Source organism: Apteryx mantelli, chromosome 3 (assembly GCF_036417845.1).
Source record: "Apteryx mantelli isolate bAptMan1 chromosome 3, bAptMan1.hap1, whole genome shotgun sequence".
NCBI lineage: Eukaryota > Metazoa > Chordata > Aves > Apterygiformes > Apterygidae > Apteryx > Apteryx mantelli.
The window spans coordinates 104,101,405-104,126,232 of record NC_089980.1 but is presented as its reverse complement, the minus strand read 5'-3'; the positions used below and the strand labels follow the sequence as shown (position 1 = coordinate 104,126,232).

Genomic DNA, 24,828 nt, shown 5'->3' with positions numbered 1-24,828 from the left:
GAGGCAAAACTTGGTCAGGACATGGCCAGGAGATACACCAGGCCCAAGAAACCTGGTAACCTGGGCTAGATATGCTTCCCTAAGACCTATGGGGCTCTATTTGCATATGCCACATATCACAGGGAACTCCTGTTGATGTGCATGGAAATTCTGAGTGTTTGTGAAAAAAAGAGTCAGGCCTGAGCTTCACCAGCAGGTGTTAAAAGCGCTACCTAGGCATCAGCTGTCTGAACACTTGCGAACTCCTCATGAGCTAACCTTAAAAAAGAAGCTTGTTTCTTTTGCACAAACTGTAACTGGCTAGTGACTAAAGTGAAAAATACATAGAATGAAACAATACAGATTTAACTCAATGTTTTTTAATGCAGCCTTGTGGTTGCTACTTCCCAATATGTTGAAAGCTGACAATTCCAAATACCGGAACATAAGTTTTATTTGGATTATAAATAGATGTTGCCCTGTGCTTTGGTATCAGAAGCACTCTGTTGTGTAAACAGAAAACAATTGTTTTTTGGTTTTGCTTTTCAAGGTTACTTGAAAGCTCCTGCCCACTCTTTGCTGGCAGCCTTTTTCACCTGCTGGAGTTTAGTGTCTCTCATGCATCAACACCTCGACTGTTTGCAGAGATATTTCACAGGAATCTGCTAAAATATGTCCTCTCATATGCCCTTTCCTCCGCTCTCTTGGATGCTTTCCATCTGGCCTCTCTGCTCTGTTAGTTTTTAGCCACTCTAGTTTATTGAACATGCCTTGTTTCTGGCATTGTCTTGATTTCTGTTGTAATGTGTTTTTGTCTGCAGAAATGAGCTTGCTACTAGCTCCAGTGTCTCTTATCTGCTTTACAAACAGCAAAGAAAAACATCTGCATAGTATTTTTGAGCAAATGGATAGCTTTTTTAGGCACAAATTACATTTGGAAACACCACTGTGTGCTTCTTTCCATCCTTCGCTATTGTTTGTCCTAGGGTGTAAATGCTCAATCAGGAAACCTCACCTGTCAATACTTGGCCCAGTGCTCTGTGAAAGGGAGCCAGGTAATGCACTTCTTGAGGACATCACAACACAGGGCTTTGATGCATCACGATCTCCTTCCCCGGGCAGGAGCAGCAGAGGTTGCAGGATGAGGTCCCTTTCTTTACGCTAGGAATAGCAGTTGGGACCTTATTTTCTAATGAAAACGGCAGAAGCTCCTTCTCTAATCTCCAGAGATTAGAGGCAGATGGAGGGTGTGCACCCCGGCACATGCCCCGCCACCGCAGCTTTGCTGCTTGAGCGTGCCGGCTGCGCCCATTGCTCTGTCACGCACGGTCACCTCGGGCGGCAATCCAGATTAAGATAATCATGCTGAGGTACGTCCACGTGAGCCCAGTGCCTAAACTCCTGCAGCGGTCGATGAAGATCTAGCGAATACGCTCAGTGGGCCATGCTCACCTAGGGCCATTTGAGGTGCTGCAGGCACCCTGCCTGGCCCCCACTGCTGTTCCATGAATGCGAGTAGGTCCGGTAGGTCCTGCGTTGCATTTACCAGCCCCATACAAATGCATCACATAGCCTGCGATGGTGCTAGATGCCCAATCTTTGATAACCGACTTAAGTGCTTGTACTTTTTTCTCACGCTGATTTATCCTTGGTATTTTTGTCAGCCACGTCCTCTGCTAGTGCCAAGCTTTGTAGTTTGTTCACATAAATACCTATTTCCTGGGAACCAGAGTGAGACCAGAAAATGTATCTGACGTTGATCAAAAGCCATTTCGATGACAGTGACCTCCACTCACTGCCAATCTACCTTTGGATCTCAGACCCCAATAGAGAGATAAAGACTGTGGCAGAGGTCCCTGTCTAGCTTGATAAAATACATCACATGTAGCTTTATTGTCCAGTCATGCAGTAGATAGATAATCTCTCTTCTGCATGATTCTTGAGTTTTGTGACTTCCTTTTACAAATTGCATTTACATCCCATAATTAAGGTAGGGCAACCAGAAGTTACCATGCCCCTCTTCTTTTCCCAAAAATCTAGCCATATTTTGGGTGCTATTTCCAGAAGTAGTAAAATCCTAGTATCTTTCCTTTTTGTCTTTCCTTTTCTATTATTTTTGCAATTTTAATAAAAGAGAGTTTCTTGGTATTGTTCTTCTGAAAAGTCAGGCTATTTATGTAAGTAAGTGCCTAAATTTGGATTTAGGCATCTAAGTTTAGGCAGTCATTTCTGAAAATCTCAGCCAAAAGGAGGTGTACCAACCTCCCAGGTCACTGCACTGTAGCTCTGTGACACAGTGGTCCCGATGCAATGCTCCACACATAACCCATCTTAGCACACCACACTATATTTAGCAAAATGTGCCCCACTGCTCCTAAGAGATCACTGAATAAACCTTGATAACAAAGTTGGCCTGGCTCCTTTGGAACTTGTAGCTTTCCCACTGTGCAGTGGGATCATTAAAATGTTTTAATTATATAATGCCCTTTTGCATAGTGCTATGATAGATAAGATTGCACGTGTGTGTCAGCCTTTCCACTATAAACTTCAGGTCCCAAGGCATTAGTCATCCCAGGTAATTGCACACATTGAGATGAAACAACATGGAAGCATTTTGGTAGTAAACAAGCATATGTAATCCAATTGGTTAAAGAATGGTAGTTTAAAGGTCTCAATGCCATCAGAACCAATTCCTTCAACTTCTGGCAGGAAAAGTTGTTGTTGCTGGGAGCAACCTGTCTCAACAGGTGAGACAAGCTCTAGCAGGACTGAATTCCCCCCCCCCTCCTTTTTTTCTCCAAACAGCATCTCTGAGTATCTATGCATACGGTTACCATCACATTGGTGAGAATGATACCAGGACATTTGCGTAGAAACTCTTAGAGGAATCTTAGTTCGAGTGTGAGAACATTACGGCCAGATCAAAAATTTCATTCTCGCACTGCCCAGAACTTACCAGTTTTCTTTGCTAAAAGGGAAAAACTCTGTTAAAAATGAAAGACAGACACCTACCATCGTTTAATTTTTTGCTGCTGTTTCATATTTTGTCAAAAGCAGACAAACAAACATGCATCCTTCCTGGCCCTGAAGAGTGCTCTACAAAATTTTTAATCTAAAGAAATTGAGTTCAAGCTGCTTCTGGATCTTTGTGGCAGATAAAAGTTTTGGATAAGCACATTTAAAATATCTGAACTGAATACCTAAGTGGTCTTTTCAATGAAAACTTTCTTCTGTGCTACTCCTGGTGAAACCGTAGGGAACTGTGAACTTCACAGCCAGCCTCAAGAAGAGTTATTCCTTAACAGAGTTCTAAGGATACCATTTTATTACACAGATATCCCAAGACACCCTACTCATCTCTATTCTACCTCTCCTTTAGAAATTTAAATGAGAGTTGACCGTGGAGAGAAACAAGCACCTATTCTGCAATATACTTTTAAAACAGTACTGTGACATTGGTTATTTCATACTTATTTTGTAACAGTTCTGTTTAGAAAGGCTTAATTTAAATAACTCTAAACCTCCAAGCCTTTTCAATATTGTCTTTTCTATTGTAAGTCTTTCCACGTTTTGCTATATGTAAAGCATAAACATTATTTGATCTTATCTGATCATCCCTTTTCATTTTATTTCCATGCCCATCAGACAGCATCTTGTCTCTTCTGCAACCAGTGAAGACCTGAAAAGGCAAGGGACAGACAGGCTGGCAACACAGTTTCACCAGTGAAAACACCAAAGCTGGTTATAATAATAAAATATTAGGGAAATGAGAGACAGGAGAATTACATGCACTGCAAAAACCAGACAGAAGGGGGCAGAAAAAAACCTTACCTTTTGTGACGGTGTGCTCCTCCTCCCCCACTGATGTGCTCTCTCCCTCTCAACCTGACCTCCCTGTAAACAGCACATATGTAGGGGCTGGTTGAGCGTGTGCCAACTAAGGCCCGTCTAGTATGCAAATATGACTATGAGTCAATCATCTCCCCCCCATAAATAGGGGGCAGCCCAGAGCCCCTTGAGCTCTCCTGCACGGCAGCAGGCTGCACTGCAGAACCTCCCCTTGAGCAGGGACGCCTCTCAAGGTTACTCCTCGAGGTTGAGAGATTCCTTACCCGCGACAGATCCTTGGTAAGTGATTAATAGCATGCTGAACTTTTGCGAACTTCGTGAAACTTTGCTGAGTTATATCTCTGACTAATTGCGCACATAATCCCTTAGACATAAACCGTTGACCAAGTCTGGGACTAGGACTGGATCCAGCCACACCTAGGCTCCTCTCCGAAGGAGTTTAGAAAGCAAGGGGGTCCCAGTCTGAACCTCGTGACTCAACGGGAGGGTCTCCGTTGCATACACATCTGACCCTGTCCTTCATGCGGTAAATAACTGAGTGAACCTTGCCAATCGAACCTCATTAAATTGTTCTTATTTACGACTGAACTTTGTTAAGTCGCTGTCTTACTGCAATAAATGTAGTGCTGCTTCCCTCTTATGAGTGAAGTGCATCACTCCTTTCGCGACACCTTTCTAAAAATCAAATTGGTGAACTGGGAACTCAAAGAAAGAAGCGTATTAGCAAAGGATAAATCCATCCCTCTGTGGCAATTTTCTCTAGGGGATCTGGCAGACAATAAGCTATGGGAGTGAATATTCCGTGAACTGAGTGAACTGTGCATGTGGATCCTGATATTCCCCATGGAAGTGATACCAAGAGTGCCTGACTGGCTACTCTGTGATGTAACACTTCTTCTTCTATCTGGTTTATCAGCAGCCCCTATGGGTGAATTTAGCTTGTCGCAAAATTTATAAACATAAATCTTGATCAATTATTTTTGCAAGGACATATTTTATTGAGAAAAGAGACATGAGTGTGCTTAACTTAGCATGTTTCTCAAGGAAACCTATGATAAGTTAGTCTAATAGAAAACCTGCAAATAGTAAGAGCAAATTTTGAGAAATATTGAGTCAAGACCCCAAACACCTCACAGATTGTCTGCTTTGCCCATTGAGTTTGAAGACTTGATACTCACATTCAGAAGAATAGTACAGGACAGCCAACAGAGATTCCTTTCAGATTACTTTTCTGGACAGGCCCTCATTTTTACAGTAGAACTGACTGAAGACTGAAAAAATAAATTAAAAGGCCCAGGCAAGTTAGACTAGAAAAGGTGTTATTACTAAAGGAAACTTCTTTAAAAAAAAAAAGTTGCACAAGCACGCACATGAAAAGATATGTTGGTTCAGACTTACTCATCACCTAAACAGCTTATTTAGGGTCAAGTCAGGTTGATAGACTGATTTTGTCTGTCTTTGGAAATCTGATTCACATTAGCAGCTATGAAGGTCAACCTCCAGCTCTCTGATATGTAACAAAATTAGAAAAGAATGGGGGAGGTAAGGAAGGATAGCTTAATGAGAAAGACGGCAAAATAAATTCAACATGCCTTCTCATTGTACAGAGCAGCAATAGCCAAGATGAGCAACATTAGAAAAGTGGCATTTTCACTCTGGGATTTGGGAAAAGAAACCAAGTACAGATAAGTGTATGCTTACAGTTCTCTCTGGTGTTTTCATGTCGCTTATGAGAATTGTGAGCTTTTTCCATGCTTTCTTTTAGGAAGCTGATGCTGCTATATTGTGTATTATTATTGTCTTCAGACTTTTACTGGGGAAATTCTTGTGTGTGTCAGGCTAATTGGATCTGCAGTTATATTCAGCAGCCAAGAAGATGTAGCCCAGGGCACTGTTCAAAGGGTAGATGGTTCTGCACTACTTGCCTAATGGAGAAAGCAAAACATGGTCTGTATGTTTGAGGTCTCAGAAAGGATTGTTTAACCTATAACTACAATACTTAGGATTTAATTTTCATCTATTTAAGGTCTGTTTATTATTTGGATAATGTCTTCTGTTACAGTGATATGACCAGTGTTTTTCATTCTGCCAAAGCTGGCACACCAGTAAGCTTTCTTTGTTAACCTGAAAACCATATAAGTTTAAAAAGCTAAACAGTGAAATATAGGATGGCAAGGGAAGTGGGACAGATGGAGTACTAGTTGCCCACCACACAGAAAATTTCCCCCTCATTTTAGGGGTGTCATTTAGAAAATCAGGCTCAGTAGACCCCAGAATAGCATTTCCATGATTCAATACCAAGAGGGTTTCCCAATGTTTAAAGCCTAACATCACAAAAATCATAGCTACCATTAATAATGATAGAAACCGAAAAAATAAAGTTTACATAAACCAGACATTCTCTTTTTGGGAAAAAAATACCACTTCTATTGCCTAAACACAGGTCAGAAACCTTACCTGAAGTAAGGTAACAATAGTGTACATCAGTACAAAACCAACCTCAGAAAATATTGACTCAAAGGTAGTAATTAAGCACTATAGTAATAGAAAAAACAAGTAGAATAGATAATTTGATATTTTTGATAATAGCGCATTTAATTGTTAGCAACCTGTGACTTCATATTATTGACCATTTTCTTCTTTAAAATTTATCATTTTTCAAGTTAGCAGGGAGTAATAGAAGTTGCTTATTTTAATGTCTTCTAGTCACGAAACACCCGTATGGACATAGAAAGTTCTTCAGATATTTTCAAACACTTTCTATTTACTAGCCCTGAAGATGCATAGTGCTCTTTTTGCTTGCTTTCCTAGAGAAAGATGACAATATAGGTACCTAGTTTACCTAGTTGGCAGCTTGTGATGTGGGCATACCTGCAAAAACTTACATGCAGAGACTAAACAGGGGATGCGTAGCTGCCTATTAGCTTTGTAAAGCAATCCCAGAAAACGGTGCTGAGCAGCTGATCATGTAAACCATGAAGTTTGACTTCACTCTTCTACTGCTCCTGCAGTGGAAAAGGCAGAAGCAGTAGCACAAGCACGGTTTGCATTCGCCGCCCCGCGATCGCGTAGCTGAACTACAGCGTGGCAACGCAAGCAGCTCTCCCGCCCGCCTCAGATCCGGCCTCAAACTCTGCAGAAGGTTCAAGGAGAAACATTTGGGGGTTACTAGACTTTTTCCAAAGCAACTTTTTGTCATCAGAAGACTTCTGATGAAGTCTAGCCTTACCTAAAGAACATTAGAAGGCTCTATCTGTAAATTCTAGTAACTTTGTATTATTGAGATCTTCCTGTTCTTGCCTAGCTTATTTTGCATTTACCCGATATAGCATCCTGCCAAGGTTGCTGCCTGTAGCACAACTGGCAGTTGTTGCCACATATGAGATATTAGACTCTGAGATTTGACAACTTATGAGAACTAGGATAGCTGCATATTCTGCTTAGCTCACATCTTACTGCCTTTCTTATCACAGGATTTGTGTATTCTAAACTGTTAAAAACAACTGCCGTTCTTTCAATATTCTGCACAAATCCTGGGGGTGGAAAAGGATGCATGCTTTTTAAAAGACTCTGATCATTCCTGATGCTGCCTTCCAGATCCCCACCACTTGGTCCGCATCTTGATACTAACCCTGGCACACTGCAGCAGCAAAAGCCTTACCAGTGCCGCAGAGAGCAAAATGATTCCTTCACATGCAATCTGTGAGGCTTCTCCTTCTTGTAGGTACCAGTGCTACTCTTATGAGGAAAAATCATAAGATTCCCACACCTTTTTCTGAAGACATCTACCTAGGCAGTTCTTACTCTTTTAGGCATGCAGTTGGCTAGTCCCACCAATGCACAGAACATACCGTTGAAGTGTATTCCCCCACTCTCCTTTTTTTTTTTTTTTTTTTTTTAAGATTTTTAATTCTACTACAGTTCTTCAGTACACTTGCACTTTCCTTCCAGTTTGTTTCACTAGCTGAACAGGCATACTTTGGTTCACCAGGATGGTAACGAAAAATTAAAAAACAAAACCAAAAACCTTAATCCAGAAGAGGCTTAAAATAGTACTGCAGTGAGAAGCTAGCATTTTTTGCTCATTTTCATATTTTGGAAAACTCATTGTTCCTTTGAGAGGACAAACAAAAGCACTTTTTTTTTTTTTTTAGAAGCTCTATTTTTAATTTGTCATGACTGCACAGTCAGCACCAGACTAACAAGGAGATAAAGGGGACAACTGTTTTGTTGTTGTAGATTACAGTAAAGAAAGGGAAACACTGATTTGAAATCCAAGATTCCACCCTGACACGTCTCTAACCTCCCTAAACTAGAAAAAAAAAATTCCACCTGTAGAATTGCTAGTGACCTCAGGGAAAATCCTGTGTATGGCTATGGGGATAGTGTTTCCAAGATGTACCTTATGGGATATGATCCAACATTTCTTTGCATCTAATGGTGTGGGATAGGCTGAAACCACTTTTGAATGCCTCTCCAGCCAATACTTTCTTGACTGGCTGAAGTAAAACAAGTTGAACTGAACACAATGAACCACCAAGTGGCAACTTGGGAGGAAGGCTACAAAGGCACAAATTTTGTTTAGAAACATAAAACCTGATCAGGGATGCACAGCTAGCATTGGTGCTCTGTCAGAGATGTTCTTCCTCAGTAATTGCAATAGTCAATAGTAAGATAAGAAGCTGAGGCATCTGGGTAGCTAATGATAAGTGAGTTTGCAAATGATACCCACCATGCTACCCACCAACTTAAAGATGATGTTCCCTAGAAGCAGATTTATACAGTGGGCATTTTCACTGACATCATTATCTACTTCAGAAATAATGGCTGTTCCTAAATACATGATAGCAGCTTATAGTTGTTACTAGGTACCCCTGGCCAATTCTGGGCCACAACCAATTCTTATTTATTAACACATTGACTGATCTCCAGTTGCATTTGTGGTTCTCAGTGTCTTAGCAAGCCTTTAAACACATCTTAGCCATTGAAAGAAAAGAACTGCAGACATGGTCAGTCAAACCATTAGCTTTATCAGCTGTTTGCTGTGCCTGCCTAGATGCAGAGGGCTGTGCTACAGCTGTGCTGGTGAAACAGACAATGCGAGTGCTCCTTAACCATTTCATTGCGAAGGCAAGTCACCTAGCATAAACCACAGTTCACATTGCTGCCAAAGTGTTTGAAGTGACCCAGCACAATTTACATTGGAGCACACTGGAGAACTTACACAAACCATAGCGTTGACTGAGCTTTGGGAGCAGCAGTCTTTGACAGAGGGAAATGAAGGAGTAGCAATAGTCTAAATAACCTCAGCCATGCCTGCAGCTTTTGTCTCGTTTTCTGAGAGGTCTTAAAACACCAGACGGATTGAAAGATACCTGCTTTTCCTTTTCAGTTTGTAAAATTCTTGGCTGTCTCAGTGTGCCTCTCCTCTCAAATTTAATAGTAGCTTTCTTTAGAGTCATAACAGAAGTGCTAACAACTGTAAGTATTCCTGTAACTCAGAAAAGGAAAAATATTCTTCACAGAAAGAATGGTCAAACACTGGAATGGGTTGTACAAAAGCTGTAAAATCTCCATCCTTGGAGATATTCCAAACTTGCCTGGTCAAGGCCCTGGGCAACCCAACATGTTTCTGAAGTGACCCTGCTTTGAGCAGAAGGTTGGACCAGTTGACCTTCAGAGGGCCCTCCCAACCTAAATTATTCTGATTATTTGAAACCTACTTCACTTAGCCTCGTGTGTAGTTATCAGCTAGATCTGCTCCTTTCCTACAGATATGGAACAATCTCATTTCCAAAGCACAGAAGAGCACCACAATTTGTAGAGGCAGAAGGCACTCTCTCTAAGCATTTAGCTCATCTGCCACATTACAAGTAGAGAATTCTGGAGAAATTCTTCCAAAAGAGCATTAAAAATTAGCTGAAGAAAATGGTTAGTAGGAATTTGGAATTTCAGTAAGCATTGCCTTCAATATCTTCATTTTTTCTGGCTTAATAATGTCTAGTTCAGACTAGCTCAAATTAGCAGTCAACTGCCAGAATATTTATCTAGTTGATGGAGTCACCATAAACCTTTTCAATTGGCAAAGGAATTCTAGCACTGCACTTGTACAACTACGATTAACACATACTGTGCCTCTCCTCTATTTCAATACTTGCTCTAAAAGACCCACTAATTCTCCCAGTTATGATCTTCTTTCATGTCTCATGCTAAAGAGCTGATTGCTTTCCTTACCCTAATGACTACAAACAATCCAGCTTTGGCCTTCTGAAACATGAACCAATGCTGGAAGATTACTAGCACTTAAAGATGATAAACATATATATGTCCATTTCATGGGCAGCAAAATAAATACATGAACACTTACCTAATCATATTTGCCTACTCGCAAGTCCTCATTCCCTGTAGGAAATACGAGATTCCATTAAGCTGTACCAGACAAAAACCACTGAAAAAATCCAATAGGTGAAGGTGCCAAGTTCAACTGAGAATACTTCTAAGCCCCTGAAGTTGCAAAGGACAGTGGTACCACCTTTGCATGGTGGTCTGGAAGCAAATTCCTCTATTTCATATTACGGTCAACTTCCAGCAACTGAAGTTGTCAGCAACAATGCAGCATAATCATTATGTCCTCAATTTGAGTATTCTTCATTTCAGTGCAGGTTTAGCCTAATTCCCATCATCATTTTAAGATCAGTTTGCTCCACTAAAGCCAGAAGATAAAATTACTATAATAAAGTCGAGGTATCGCTTTCTGACGAGGATTCAGGGCATTTCACTCACTTTTGAAGTATTAACATAAACCACATACAAAGAAAAGAAGCTCTTGCTAGTAAATACAATTAAGAGATCTGTACGTCGATCAGTTCAATAAATGTTTAATGAAAGTAAAATGCACTCTAATGTAGAACACATTTGATACAATCCAGACCACCACAAAGCAATGTAAAAACTGCTTTATTAATTGCAGTTAACAGGTTACAATTAAATAGTGATTCCAAACATTAAGTCAGCTGCTTATAAGAAGTATAAGCCATGACCACAGTCGCATGGAATTGGACGAAGAGATGCTAGTCACCAAGGCATCTTGAACTGGAATCATTTCTGTTTCTTGGGCATTGATGCTACAGTCAGTTCATAAAGAACATAGGCTGTTCCTGAAGTAGGAGACAGAAAAGATAATTTTCAGAATGGTAAGCACAGTTTGTTTCTAGTCAACATTCATTTCCCAGTCTGTCATTGAAGAAATATTGATAATAAGCAGCTGTAATTCAGACACAACATATTTCCACAGCCATGTCTCAACTATGCCATGTCTCAACTATTTTTAGTGATTTACTGGCTTTTAGGGAACAAAATTCTTAAATAGCTCTCTATAGACTGCATGAATATAAAGAAAGGCCTTAAAAAAAAAAAAAGAACAGAAAAAAGGGGAAAAGGGTGAATTCATGTTTACAGAAGCTACATAGATAATCATAAAGTATTGATTATTCATTCCTAAGATAACTGAACAAAATCCATTACAGCAACATAGTTACGTTAGAGGTGATTACAAACCCACGTAACAAGCAACATGAAGGTTAAACATAGACAACATCACAAAATTTGGATATATTCTGCTAGTTTCACAGCATATGAAGCCTCAGCAATGCAAGTTTCACTTAGCACTAAGAAGATTCAGGCTGGTGATGCATAGGTGCCATCATCACATTTTACCCCTTTTTCAGAATAAACTATTTAAGTAGTTCTAGCTTTGTTTAACATATTACATGAATTCTGAAGGAGTCCACAGTGCATAGTACAATTAGCCAGGGAAAGAAAGGCTTCAGATGAAAAGCTAAATTAAAAAAAAAAAAAGGTACAGAATGTCCAAAGTCCTTTATTTCTGTCTACAAAAAGCATTTTTCATGTTCTAAAGAACAGACTGAAGGAGCTGCATAACTGATTTAGAGAGGAAATGTACCAAAGAGTAAATACTTTAATATTAGCATGTTGGAAATTGCACCAAATAGTAAATATTTTAGTATTAGCCTTACCAAGAACTGAAATACCCATGGTGACTTTATACAACAAAGCATCCATTACCCCACCTTTAAGATGCACTGGAATGCCATTATCCTCCTAATGGAAACAAGTGAGAAAAAAAACATGCTATTTAAATGCAGTTCTTGCAATACTGAATGTATATAACTAAAGCTACCCAGAACAAGAATTACTTTCCAGAATTATATTCCCTCCTCCCAAAAGATTTTGAAAATCTTGAAAACCTCATTTGAGATTCAGCCTTGTCTTTCAAGTTTTTGCTCCAGCATCAGGTGATCGCTTGCTATGGAAGTATAGTAACAGCACTATAAATTAGTGCATGGTAGACGCTTAAACATTTCTGACACCAGTTGCCAGCTCCTGCAGGTGCACACTGTGTAATTACTGTCCCTAGAAACTTCCCATCAGTCTCCAGCATAGTCAGTCCCTACTACACAGAACGGTGGCAGCAAGGGGAAAGGCCTCTGCTGTTACCAGTTTATTGGTATCATACAGAAAATTGTTTCACTCCACCTGAAGTTAAACACTTTAAACACCAGATCCACATGATCTTTGCCCTTGCCAGCAAGTTTAGGTTGCCCAAAAATTCAAGACTGCACCTAGTGCTGGTGATCTGCATCCTGACCCAGCTTAACTTGCCATCACACAAGAAAGGAACAGGAGGAAGAGACAGTTCGTGGCCAGCCAGGTGACTGAGATATGCCTAAAGAACTCCGTCAGCAGAAACAGGACCTCTGATCTCACCCACAGCCAGTATCCTTCTCCCCGTTAGCTCACAATGAACACTGCGCTCTTTAGGTAGCATCCAAAGACGACTGGCCTTCTCTTTCAGGGGAAGCAACAAGACACAAAAACCTATAAAACTAAGGCTTGTAACGCATACTCTTCCTCTTCCCATTGCTCAAGCCCAGCCTACTCCATCCTCAGTACGAAGGTACAGCTCCAGGCTCAGGCTCACAGTTGCGAGTATGCTCTTGAACATCCACTGCTCTAGCACACGAAGAACCAGCAGTTCTCACTAGAGAGCCCACCAAGTAGGAAGAGATGATTCAGAAATTATTTTTAAAGACTCATTATTTTTCTAGGAATGAATCCAATCCTTTAAGATCTTTACTATTTTTATAATTGAGAAGTACAGGCATACCTCAGAGATATTGCGGGTTCAGTTCCAGACCACCACCATAAAGCGAATATTGCAATAAAGCGAGTCACACAAATTTTTTGGTTTCCAAGTGCATATAAAAGTTATGTTTACGCTATACTGTAGTCTATTAAGTATGCAATAGCATTATGTCTAAAAAACGACGTACAAAATGTGACACAGAGGCATGAAGTGAGCACATGCTGTTGGAAAAATGACATTGATAGACCTGCTCAACGCAGGGTTGCCACAAACCTTCAATTTGTAAAAAAGCAATACCTGCGAAGAGCAATACAGCAAAGCACAATAAAACAAGGCATGCCTGCACAATACTACTACATCCTCATTAAGAATTATGAGGCTCATCTATCAGCTATGGATATATCTGTAAGATAGCAGGTTTGATTTTTCACTGTACTTCTATCCTCTCACTTGCTGTTTTTCTCCATTTGTTCTTTGAAACGGGATGGGGGATTATTTTCCGAGTACTTTATCTATATCTTTGTACAGTACCAACCGCTCATAAGAAAATCAGGTACTAAATCATCTCGCAGAGTAAAAATCCCTAAAGAGTGAGCAAGTCAAGTTATACAGTTTCAAATACTATTAATTTCTGTACAAAATAATTCGCTTTGCTGATTTCAAACACTGTAGTCATACAACTGATTCAAGAATTCAACAAAGACATGAAGCGCGCTTTTAGTAGTTTTCTTTTTTAAACAAACAAAACATGCAATTATGTTCTACCAAACCTTGCTATTCTACTAATATTCCATTATCAGTGTTCACTCAATACCTGAAAAAGCTTCTGCTTCTCAGGAACTCTATTTTCAATTTGCCTGCGTGAAGCAGTGCTTATGGTCCTCCGGGAAACCTGGTGAAGAGCCTAAAACAAAAGATAAACAGTGTTTCAAAAACAGTAAATTTTTTCAGATATAGCCACACTGAAAAAGAAATATTTTCTTTTAAAATCAAGATGGAAAAAGACAGCAAAGAAAGAAGGGAGATTCTTTTAAAAAAAGTCACAAATCAATCTTCCAACATACATAAGAGGCTGATTAGCTGGTTACCTAATAAGAAAAAAAAAATTTCCTTTCAATATGAAACAACAGATTTATGAATCTGCAGCATAACCCTAACAGAGCTAAAAAAAAAAAAAAAATTTTTAGACATTCTGCTGTGTTCTAAGCTAGACTGTTTCTGTAGTCAGATCACATAGGTACTCTTTATCACAGGACAGGCCACCAAAAACACGTAGTTCCTACTGTATAATTCTTCCAATAGCTAAAAAGTCTGCCTTTATTAACACGTCCAGTCTCAAAATTAAGAATCAACTCTATCTCTAAGCTCCCAAGATTCTCATTCAAGGAATTTTTTTCCTCCAAAATTATTGCAAACAAAATGTACACCTGAGAAGGTTGCAAGTAATGGAACAAGACATTATCTTCCCCTACTTCTGCCCCCCACAAATAAACGCACTATAAAAACTCTCTCTTTAAACTCAGGAACATAAAGCAAATACATGTTATAGCAATAGCCTTGACACAGGGAGAAACCCCCCGTCACTCCACGCACTTAAAACCCATCACTAAGTGCAGCAACTGGGCCAAGAACTGAAACGTCCCGTTCCCCCCCCCCCCCCCGGCAGTTCATTCAACAGCATCCAGCACCAGGCGCAGCCAGCGGGAAGGCGACCGGGCAGCCGAGGCCCGCGCCCCGCCGACGGGGCGGGGACCGGGGGCTGCCCCTTCCCCTCCCCAAGGCCCCGCTTCCCGGCCCTCCCCGGGGAGCGGCCCCCCGACACACACACACACACACACACACACACGCCGCTCTCCCCCCGCACCAGCAGGTTTCGCCACATCTCGGCTCTTGGTCCCGTCACCTCCCGCCGGCAGCAAGGGCACAGGAAGCGGAAGCGGCTCCCCCCGCCCCTTCTGCTGCCACCAGCGACGCCGCCGCGCGCCTAGAGCGCCGCCGCGCGGGTGGCGCCGGTCCTCCCGAGGACGGGCCCCCGCTGCGGGGAAGCTGGCGGCGGCAGAGAGGAAGGGGCGGGTGCGCGGAAGTGGCGCTGCTTTTTTCCGCCTGGTCTGATAAAGGCTTTTTTTTTTCCCCGACCACCTTCCCCCAGTAAAATAGCGATTACAGCCAGCGCCCCAGGGCGGCAGAGGCCCCCGCCCCGACGGCCACAGGGCCGGGAGAAGGTGGCTCCAGAGCAGCACCTGCCCGAGAGAAAACCGCCGCTCCAGCCCCTCGGGCCTCAGCACTGTCTGCTCTGAGACCAGGCTGAGTTCAGGCACGGGAAAGATACTGAAGACAAGCATCCTTATACAGAAGTATATTCCCCAATAGCTGCAGTTACGGTGCAGTTTGCCTGCTAGCCCCAGCACAGGAAGGGGCAGCTGTGCTTGCAGCCTGTAAAGTTAGGCATGGGTTGCAGAAGAGGGGCAGAAGCAGTAACAGCTTCAGGCTGTTACAGGCAAACACGACCAATTGGTTTGCATAAAATCTACTTTAATGGAATAATTGAGCAAGTTACAAGTAAGCAAAACAGCGCTGGGCGGCCGGGGGAATCTCCTGCTCCACCAACGGCGCGCGCAATCCCCCCCTCACAGTCTCCTTATATGCAATTCCAGCTCCAGGTATATGTGGCACTTCCTGTAACTTCTGCGGTTGCGCCGGCTGTTGCTAGGGGGTCTTCTTCAGCCCTCTGCATTGTGAGTGGTGACCCTCAGGTCACGCATATATTTTACAACTTTCGAAGTCGTGCTATATTTCACAGTTGTGTGACATCGCCATCACCATATTAGGCTATCTAAACTAACATTGCCGCTTTGCTATCTCAACTCCCTTATCTCAGGCAGGGTACATGCCCCCACCACAGGATGTAGGATGTTCCCACAGATGTTTCCAAGGCTGTTTCTTACTTTGATGTAACCAATTAGCACACATCACAGTCCAGGATGTTTCAAGGCTGTTTCTCAATTTGATGTAACAAATTAGCACATATCACAATCCCCCCTTTTTGTTTTGGTCCCTTCTAATTTGTTCATCAAATCAAGCAACAACCTCCTGTGCCAGGGAGAGCATAGGGTTATGCTTACTCTCATCTTCATTTAGTTGTTCATATTGACTTCTTATCAACAGTAGGTGGGCAGCTTCGAGTCTGCTTTTTGCTAAGTTAATTATTTTATTTACTATACACGGTCCAAAGGTCAACACTAGTACTAGTAAAGCCAATGGGCCCGCGATGGTAGACAATAAGGTTGTTAGCCAGGGAGAATGACTGAACCATGATTCATACCACCCTTGCTGGGCTTCTCTTTCCTTTTTACGTTTTTCAAGGCCTTCTCTCAATTTCGCCATAGTATCCCTGACAACTCCTGTATGATCCGCGTAAAAACAACATTCTTCTCCTAGGGCTGCACACAATCCTCCCTGTTGCAAAAATAAGAGGTCCATCCCTCTTCTGTTCTGTAAAACTACTTCTGATAGCGATGTCAACGATTCTTCTAAGGCTGTAATGGATTTTTCTATTCGTTCTAAGTCCTCATCCACTGCTGCTCGTAGGGTGCTAAGGCTCTGCTGCTGCACCACTAAGGAGGAGATTCCAGTTCCCGCTCCTACTGCCCCTAGGCCCAGTAAGGTGGCTATGGTAATTGCGGTGATTGGTTCTCTCTTTACTCGGACCAGATGAGGGGTGTCCCAATGGTCGTACATCACATTTTCTGGGTGGTACAAGATCCTGGGAACTACCTCTATTTGTATACAATATTCTTGGGACTCACCAAGTACCCTTAGGGAGACACAGGGAGTTAGGCCCGTTTTTGAACATATCCACCTAGCTCCTTGGGTGGGAATAATCCATCCAATTTCGGAGGTGTAGGTTTGCAGTGTCACAGACCCACACAGCTTTTTCTTTGATTTTGGTATTTTACCAATACACATTCCCATTCCCGTAACTTGCTCCATGGTCAACCCCTTCTTCTTATCTTCCCATTGACACTGTGAGCCGGGATCATTGCTCACAGTATATGTCATATTTACTCCTATTGCTTCATAAAAAGGGGTCTTATGTCGTAGCATAACCAGCAATGGGTGGTTATACTAGGGGTTGTAGCATTTAATACTTTGTAGGTTGCCTGTACAGTCTTCCACAGAGGATTGTCTACCCCCTCTGTGGCTTTACTTTCTGAGATTACAACAGTATCTTTCGGGGTGGGGTGGCTCATAGGAATACTTGTCAAATTCATTATCGCAGCCGTTGGTTTGATTCTTAATTTTGCTCCTTTAACGGCTAGATTCGGCCCTATTGCTTGAGGAGCAGGTTGCACACTTTCTTTCTTTATGAAAATCAATCCACCCCTATCGGTCCCGGGCTCCCAGTACCGGACTCCCGAGGTCTTTCCCAAAAACCACCCTGGATCTTCAGGACGGGTGATATTTATCATTAAATGTTTACAGTCCGAATGGGAGGACGGACGCGTACCTCCAGAAGAGTCTCGTTTGGGGGGTACAACCATAGGGTTCCCACTGGGTCTGAATAAACTTATCTGATCCTGCGCCGGGTGTCCAATCAGAGGCTATAGTTTCACATCCCCAATAAGCACAATAATAAGAGTTTGGGTAGTTACAGTATCCTCGCCCAGGATTAGAACTAGGGCAAAAGTAAAACCCCTTTAGATTTAAACATGGCTCAATGGGTACCAATTCACACAAGGTAGGTGTGAATGTAGGGTTCCCGGGTACGCTTCGTACTTGGATCACTGTTTGATCTTCCCATCTCATTAATGACCATTTAAAGGGTTGGTGTACATTATGTTCCCCTTGGATTCGTCTTCCTAATAAGCCCAGCACAATCATCTTCCAGAGGAGTAGTGGACCCATGGCTTGGTCAACGGATATTTTACGAACCCTTAATGCCTTGGAGGGGCGGTCCATGATGCCAAGTGTCTCTGGGACTTTGAAGAGTCTGGGTCTTACAATTTTGGGTATTCCTGCTTAGGAGGTGGCTTATCGGCCTCGATCCCCACAAGTTCTATACGTCTCTGCCTCCCCTGCCTACTCTTTTGCTTCAGAGCAGCAGGGTGTACCGTCTTCTCGGCAGCAGCCGTATTCTTCAGGGGAACCTCCTGTATGAGCCTTTTAGATTTTTTTAAAGGCTTCCCAGTTCCCAAGAGTGACACTCAACATACGGCGCGGTCCGCCTATAATTGGTGTTTTCAATTTTAGCCTTATGTGATTTGGGGTGGTTGGCGTGGGTACAACCTTTCTCTGGTTGTACTCCTTTTAACAAAGGCTTCCCACCGTTCTACCGATCTTTTCTTAAGATCTTTTAATGTCCAATAAGTCAATTTTGTCGTAACAAGGGCGGCAAATGCCGTTAGGGAGATACCCGTACTAACAATGAGTCCACTACTTCCCTTTACAAACCCTACATGCATAACACACAAAGGGATAACAAATACTATGTGGGGTTATAACAAATACTATGTTAGGTTTTACAAAAGGTGGTCTCACTTATCGAGGTTTCCAGGTTTCTTCTTAAAGGTTACTTTTAAATGGTCCGGGTTTCCAAAGGCTTCCCACGATGATTCTGAAATCGGTCCTTTAATTCTGCTAGCATGTGTCCATCCTCGCTCTGCGGTACGAATAGCAGTGTCTGTGGTAAGTGAGACAAGAAAAGGTCCCTCCCAGCGGGGAGTCAAGGATGAGTCTTTCCAGGTTTTAATTAAAACCTTGTCTCCAGGGTTAACTCGGTGAATGGCTACATCTAGTGGAGGTCTCTGTGCTATTAGTCCTTTCTTTATCAATTCTTGTCTTCTCTTCATAAGCTCTGTAATATATTTCTGTAATAATCTCTCTTCTACTTTAGGATGTTCTTTTGGTATTTCTAAATCATATGGCATCCCATATAACATTTCAAAAGGGGAGACTCCTGTGTCAGTTCTGGGCTGAGTTCGTATATTCAACAAAGCTAAGGGTAAACACTTGATCCAATTCATCTGGGTTTCCATCATTAGCTTTGTTAACTGTTTTTTTATTTCCCCATTCATCCTTTCTACCTTTCCTGAACTTTGAGAATGCCAGGGAGTGTGATACTCCCACTTGATTCCTAAAGGATCTAATGTTTCTTTAATGACCTTGGATGTAAAATGTGGCCCCCTGTCTGAGTCTATGACCAATACATTCCCATACCGGGGTATGATATTTTCTAACAATATCTTGGTTACCGATTTCGCAGTTGCTCGGGCTACGGGAAAAGCTTCTACAAAGTAAGTTAAATGATCTACTATAACTAATAGGTATTTATACCTGCCCACTTCTGGGAGTTCTGTAAAGTCAACCTGTATTTTCTCAAATGGTCTCCTGGCTATGGATCGTCCCCCTGGGACCTTTTTTCTGAGGTGCTGCTTGTTAACCTTCTGACAGGTCAAACATTCTCCCGCTAGTCTTTTTGCTATGTCATATATTCCAATGCACATATATTTAGTTCCAAACTGGTCTACTAATGCTTGCACTCCCCAGTGAGTCTGTCGGTGGAATTCTTTCATGATTCTCCAAGCTACGCCTTTGGATACAATTTCTCTATCATCGGGCAGCACCCATTTACCTTCTTTTTCTAGGGCTCCTATCTGTTGTAATTTATCTATTTCCTGTTTAGTAAAACTCATCCTGGTATCTAGTTTATCTTGGCCCTCTTTTCCTTCAGACAATAGGTGTAAAGCTGCTTTTTTTGCTTCTTCATCTGCTAGATTATTTCCCCTTATGTGGTAAAATGTGCCTTTTTGATGGCCCCTAACATGTACTACTGCGATTCTCCGAGGTCCCCTCAGAGCTTCTAAAGTTTTTCTGATTAATTTTTCGTGCACTAAATTCTTCCCTTGTGAATTAATCAGTCCCCTTTCTTCCCACATTTTCCCAAATGTGTGTACTACTCCATAAGCATATTTAGAGTCGGTGTATATAGTCCCTATTTTGCCCTTTAAAATTTCTAAGGCTCTAAAAACTGCATACAATTCACAAGCCTGGGCCGACCAAGTTTTGTGTAGGGGCCCTGATTCTATTAACTCTAGAGACTTTCCATCTACAATAGCATACCCTGATCTGCGTTTCCCTTCAACTACGCGAGAGGATCCGTCCACAAAGAATTTAGTCCCCTCTGGTAACTCTTCTTCTTCTAAATCTTCTCTTATTTTAGTTTGGTATTCTATTAGACGCATGCAATCATGTCTTAATTGACCACTGGGTTCCCCATACAGGAACTGGGCTGGATTCTGCAAGCTTGTAGTCTCAATTTCCAACTTTGGAGAATGGATTAAAATGCCCTTGTATTTTAATAGTCTGGCATCGGTTATCCATTTTTCGGCTTTTTGTTGTAATACTCCTCGTATATTATGAGGGGTATATATTTTTAATTCTCCTCCAAAGGTTATCTTTTTAGCCTCTTCTACTAATAAGGCTGTAGCTACAATGGCTTGTAGGCAAGTGGGCCATCCCCGACTGACGGGGTCTAGCAATTTTGAAAAATACCCTATAGGTTTCTTTTTCCCTGCCCATTCCTGTGTTAGGACTCCAAAGGCTGTTCCTTCCTGTGTATTAATAAACATGTAGAATGGTCTCTTAATATCTGGTAAACTCAAAACAGGTGTATTCACCAAGTCAGCCTTCAATTCTTCGAGGCTTTGATTATCGGTTTGAGTCCATTTTATTAGCCCATCTACTATTAGTTTTTTTATATAAAAATTTTACTTTATTGCTATAATTTTCAATCCATTGTCTGCAATACCTTAATAACCCCAGCAATTGTCGGACCTGTCTTTTGCTCTTCGGGGGTCTTATTGACAGTATACCATTTACCCTTTCAGGGTCCAATTTTTTTGTGCCCTTGCTAAGCCAATGTCCCAAATACTTCACCTCTTCTTCCGTAAATTGCAACTTTGATTTCGATACTTTCAATCCCTTTAAACTTAGGAAATTTAACAACTTAATACTCTCACATCTAACTTCCTCCTGGGTTTTTCCTGCTAAAAGCAAATCATCCACATATTGTGTTAAAGTAATTTGAGGATTAGTTTCGTAAGTACTTAGAACCTGCTCCAGGGCTTGCCCAAACAAATTAGGGGATTCTGTAAACCCTTGTGGTAAAACAGTCCATCGGAGTTGTTGTTTCCTATGGGTATCTGGGTCTTCCCACTCGAAGGCAAAAAAGTCTCTACATTCTTCTTTAAGGGGGCATGCCCAAAATGCATCTTTCAGGTCTATAACCGTATACCATTTAGCCTCAGGTGACAGCTGACTAAGTATGGTATCGGGGTTAGCTACAATTGGGAACCTGGTAATTGTTCTTTTGTTTATTTCTCTTAAACCTTGTACCAATCTATAAGTACCGTGTGGTTTCTTTACGGGCAGTATGGGGGTATTATAGGGAGACATACAAGGCTCCAGTAACCTTTGATTTATTAGCCTCTGGATTACTGGTCGGAGTCCTTGCCTCCCTTCCTGTGACATTGGATATTGCTTGACTCTAACAGGGATTTCTGGATTCCGTATGCTCACTTCAAAAGGAGCAATATCTAGTTTTCCTACTGATTCTGGGGTATACCAAACTTCAGGGTTGATTTTGGCCTCATCTTCAATAGTAAGGGTGCATAATTTTATAACTAATTCTTGATTCTCTACTTCTAAATTGACTCCTAATTCAACCATCATATCTCGGCCCAGTAAATTATATTCAGCTTCGGGAACTAATAAAAAGGATCCAACACTTAATCGAGAGTCTGATTCTATTTCCACATTTTTAATTACTGGGACCTTAAAGGGCTCTCCCTTAGCTCCTATCACTTATAAGTTCTCTGGGGATGGTTTACACCCCCAGGGTACCGTTTGGACAGTAGATCTTTCTGCCCCAGAATCCACAAGGAATTCTACTTCTTGTCGCTGGGGACCTAATTTCAATTTTATCAAGGGCTCGGTTCCTTTATGAGTCCCCAGCAAAGAGAGCCCCTGACCCCCCTAATCTTCTTGGAACATTTGCTCATCCTGCATTCGCTTCCTACAATTCCTCTTCAGATGCCCTTTTTTCTGGCAATAAAAACACTCCACCTGCCTCAAGTCCCTCGTCACAACTTCTCTGGGTTGTCCTTCTTGGTGAGGTGGCTTTCTTTTAGGTCTGTTATACGACCTAGGGGGTTGTGCCTGGATTCCTCTCTGCCCTTCTCGGACTGCTGCCATCAGAATCTTTGCCTGCTGCCGATGGGTTTCCTCTTCCCTCCGCACATGCACTTTCTGAGCTTCCCTCAGCAATTCGTCCAGCCCCCTATCTTGCCAATCATCTAACTTCTCTAGCTTTCTTCTAATATCTGGAAAGGCCTTTGCTACAAACTGTGTTTTCAATAGAGCCTGTCCCACAGGGGTACTGGGGTCTACCTCGGAATAAAGTTGCAGATTTTTTCTAAGTCTCTCGAGCCACTCTGTTGGTGTCTCATCCTTCTTTTGTTGTTCCATGAAGGCCTTATTAATATTTTGCCCCCTGGGAACAGATTCCCTGATTCCCTGAACTATTATGGCTCTCAGATCGGACATATGTGTCCGATGCTCAGCATTCTGATTGTCCCAATCCGGCCGTTGGGTGGGCCATTTAATATCTGCAGCGGGACCTTGTTGGTGTTGTTGATCCCAAATCCGCATCCCAGCCCTACGGATCATTTCCCTTTCTTCCGCTGTAAATAATATGCTTAAGATGGATTGTAATTCCTCCCATGTATAAAGGCTTGGACCTAAAAACTGATCTAATTTCTCAGCCACCCCTAAAGGGTCTTCTAATAAATTCCCCATTTCTTTCTTAAAATCCCGTACGTCCCCTGAACTCAGGGGCATAGACACAAATCCCATCCCCGGCTGCGGTCCTCCCATGGGGAGTTCTCGCAAGGGGTACAGCTGATCAGGTCGCCCACCTCCCCTCGTTTGACTCCTCGTGACCCTTCGGGTTTCTTCTGGGGAACTAGGAGGGTTTAGATCCCAGTCTGGGGTCGTCGGAGAGGGGCTATGAGGAGGGGCTGGTGTTGGGTTTTGAGCCGGAGCTGAGGGAATATAGGGGGGAGGAGAAACGGGAAGTTCCTCCAGTGTTTTGCTTTTCTTCCTCGAACCCTTCTCTTTCAAGGTAAATATCATGGTCCGAGTATCTGGTCTTATCCATAAACTAGCATACTCACTTTCTTCTAAACTAAAGGGCTCCTTTGAATTCACATATATAGTTAGAGCCTGACATATCCAATTTTCAAAAGACCCGTATACTGGCCAATAAAGGTGGTCTCCTCTAATCTGCTTCCCACCCCATACTTGCATACAGTAATGTACCATTTTTTTTCTCGACTTTTGCCTTTTCTGGAGGGCCAATCGTTCCAATACTTAATCATTAATCCTAAAGGGCTATCGGGCGGTATATCTGGTAACTGTACCGTAGAGCCCTCTATGGGATCAGAAGACTTGCTCTTTTTCTGTCCCATCTTCCGGAGCACCCACCCCAGTCACTCTCTTTCTTTCCGCAGGGGACCGCACTCACACCACCCGAGTCTTTAACTGCTAGGATGGTTGTCCCTTCGCAGCGGGCGGCCCAGTCGGCCGACGGGTGCCCCGTTTCGGTCCCCTATTACACAATCACCCTCATGGAGGGTCCGCACTCACTCCGTCCCCTGTTACACAAGGACCCCCTCTCCTGGAGGGTCCGCACTCCCCTGGGGACTTCTCACGTGCTCCGGGTATCCCATCCCAACCGAACGGAACCGCATACATATACTCACTCAGTCCTGAGTCTTCGTTCGGATCTTCGTGCACAAAGTTTACGGGGTACTGCAGTTCTTTTGCTTACTTGTCCTGATTTAGGGTTCGGAAATACAGGTTCTGGTAGGGGAACTACCCACTCAGGGGCCATCCGAAGATGGGATGGGGCGCCTCCCCTGAGTCAGAGTCCCGAAACCAGGGAAGCCTGTATCCGAGTCACAGCACCAAATTGTTACAGGCAAACACGACCAATTGGTTTGCATAAAATCTACTTTAATGGAATAATTGAGCAAGTTACAAGTAAGCAAAACAGCGCTGGGCGGCCAGGGGAATCTCCTGCTCCACCAACGGCGCGCGCAATCCCCCCCTCACAGTCTCCTTATATGCAATTCCAGCTCCAGGTATATGTGGCACTTCCTGTAACTTCTGCGGTTGCGCCGGCTGTTGCTAGGGGGTCTTCTTCAGCCCTCTGCATTGTGAGTGGTGACCCTCAGGTCACGCATATATTTTACAACTTTCGAAGTCGTGCTATATTTCACAGTTGTGTGACATCGCCATCACCATATTAGGCTATCTAAACTAACATTGCCGCTTTGCTATCTCAACTCCCTTATCTCAGGCAGGGTACATGCCCCCACCACAGGATGTAGGATGTTCCCACAGATGTTTCCAAGGCTGTTTCTTACTTTGATGTAACCAATTAGCACACATCACAGTCCAGGATGTTTCAAGGCTGTTTCTCAATTTGATGTAACAAGTTAGCACATATCACAAGGCTACAATGAGTACAGGGCGGTAACTGTAGTCAGCTAGGGGCAGGTCAAAACAGGTCTTTTTTCACACAATATAGCAATATCCTGTGGCAACAGGTTCCACAGTTTATGCAGGTATCAGCTACTTCCAATGGGGCCAAAGGGCAGTTTGACAGATTCATGAAAGAGACATCCCTCAGCACTATTAAAGATTTAAAAATCAGCTTCGGTCGAAGTTTCTGACCTGTAGAGGGCTGGAAGAGGACCCTGGGAAAGTACCAC

General features: G+C 42.6%; 1 protein-coding gene across 1 annotated transcript; it reads right to left on the bottom strand.

The window, feature by feature from the left end:
• Positions 1–10,769: 10,769 nt before the first annotated feature.
• Positions 10,770–14,962, bottom strand: COX7A2 (cytochrome c oxidase subunit 7A2). The gene is made up of 4 exons (XM_067294101.1): positions 14,859–14,962; positions 13,809–13,898; positions 11,865–11,949; positions 10,770–10,985 (listed from the first exon to the last, which is right to left on the bottom strand). Exons 1-4 carry the CDS (start codon positions 14,874–14,876, stop codon positions 10,927–10,929), a joined length of 252 nt encoding a protein of 83 aa, XP_067150202.1. The 5' UTR covers positions 14,877–14,962; the 3' UTR covers positions 10,770–10,926.
• Positions 14,963–24,828: the final 9,866 nt, after the last annotated feature.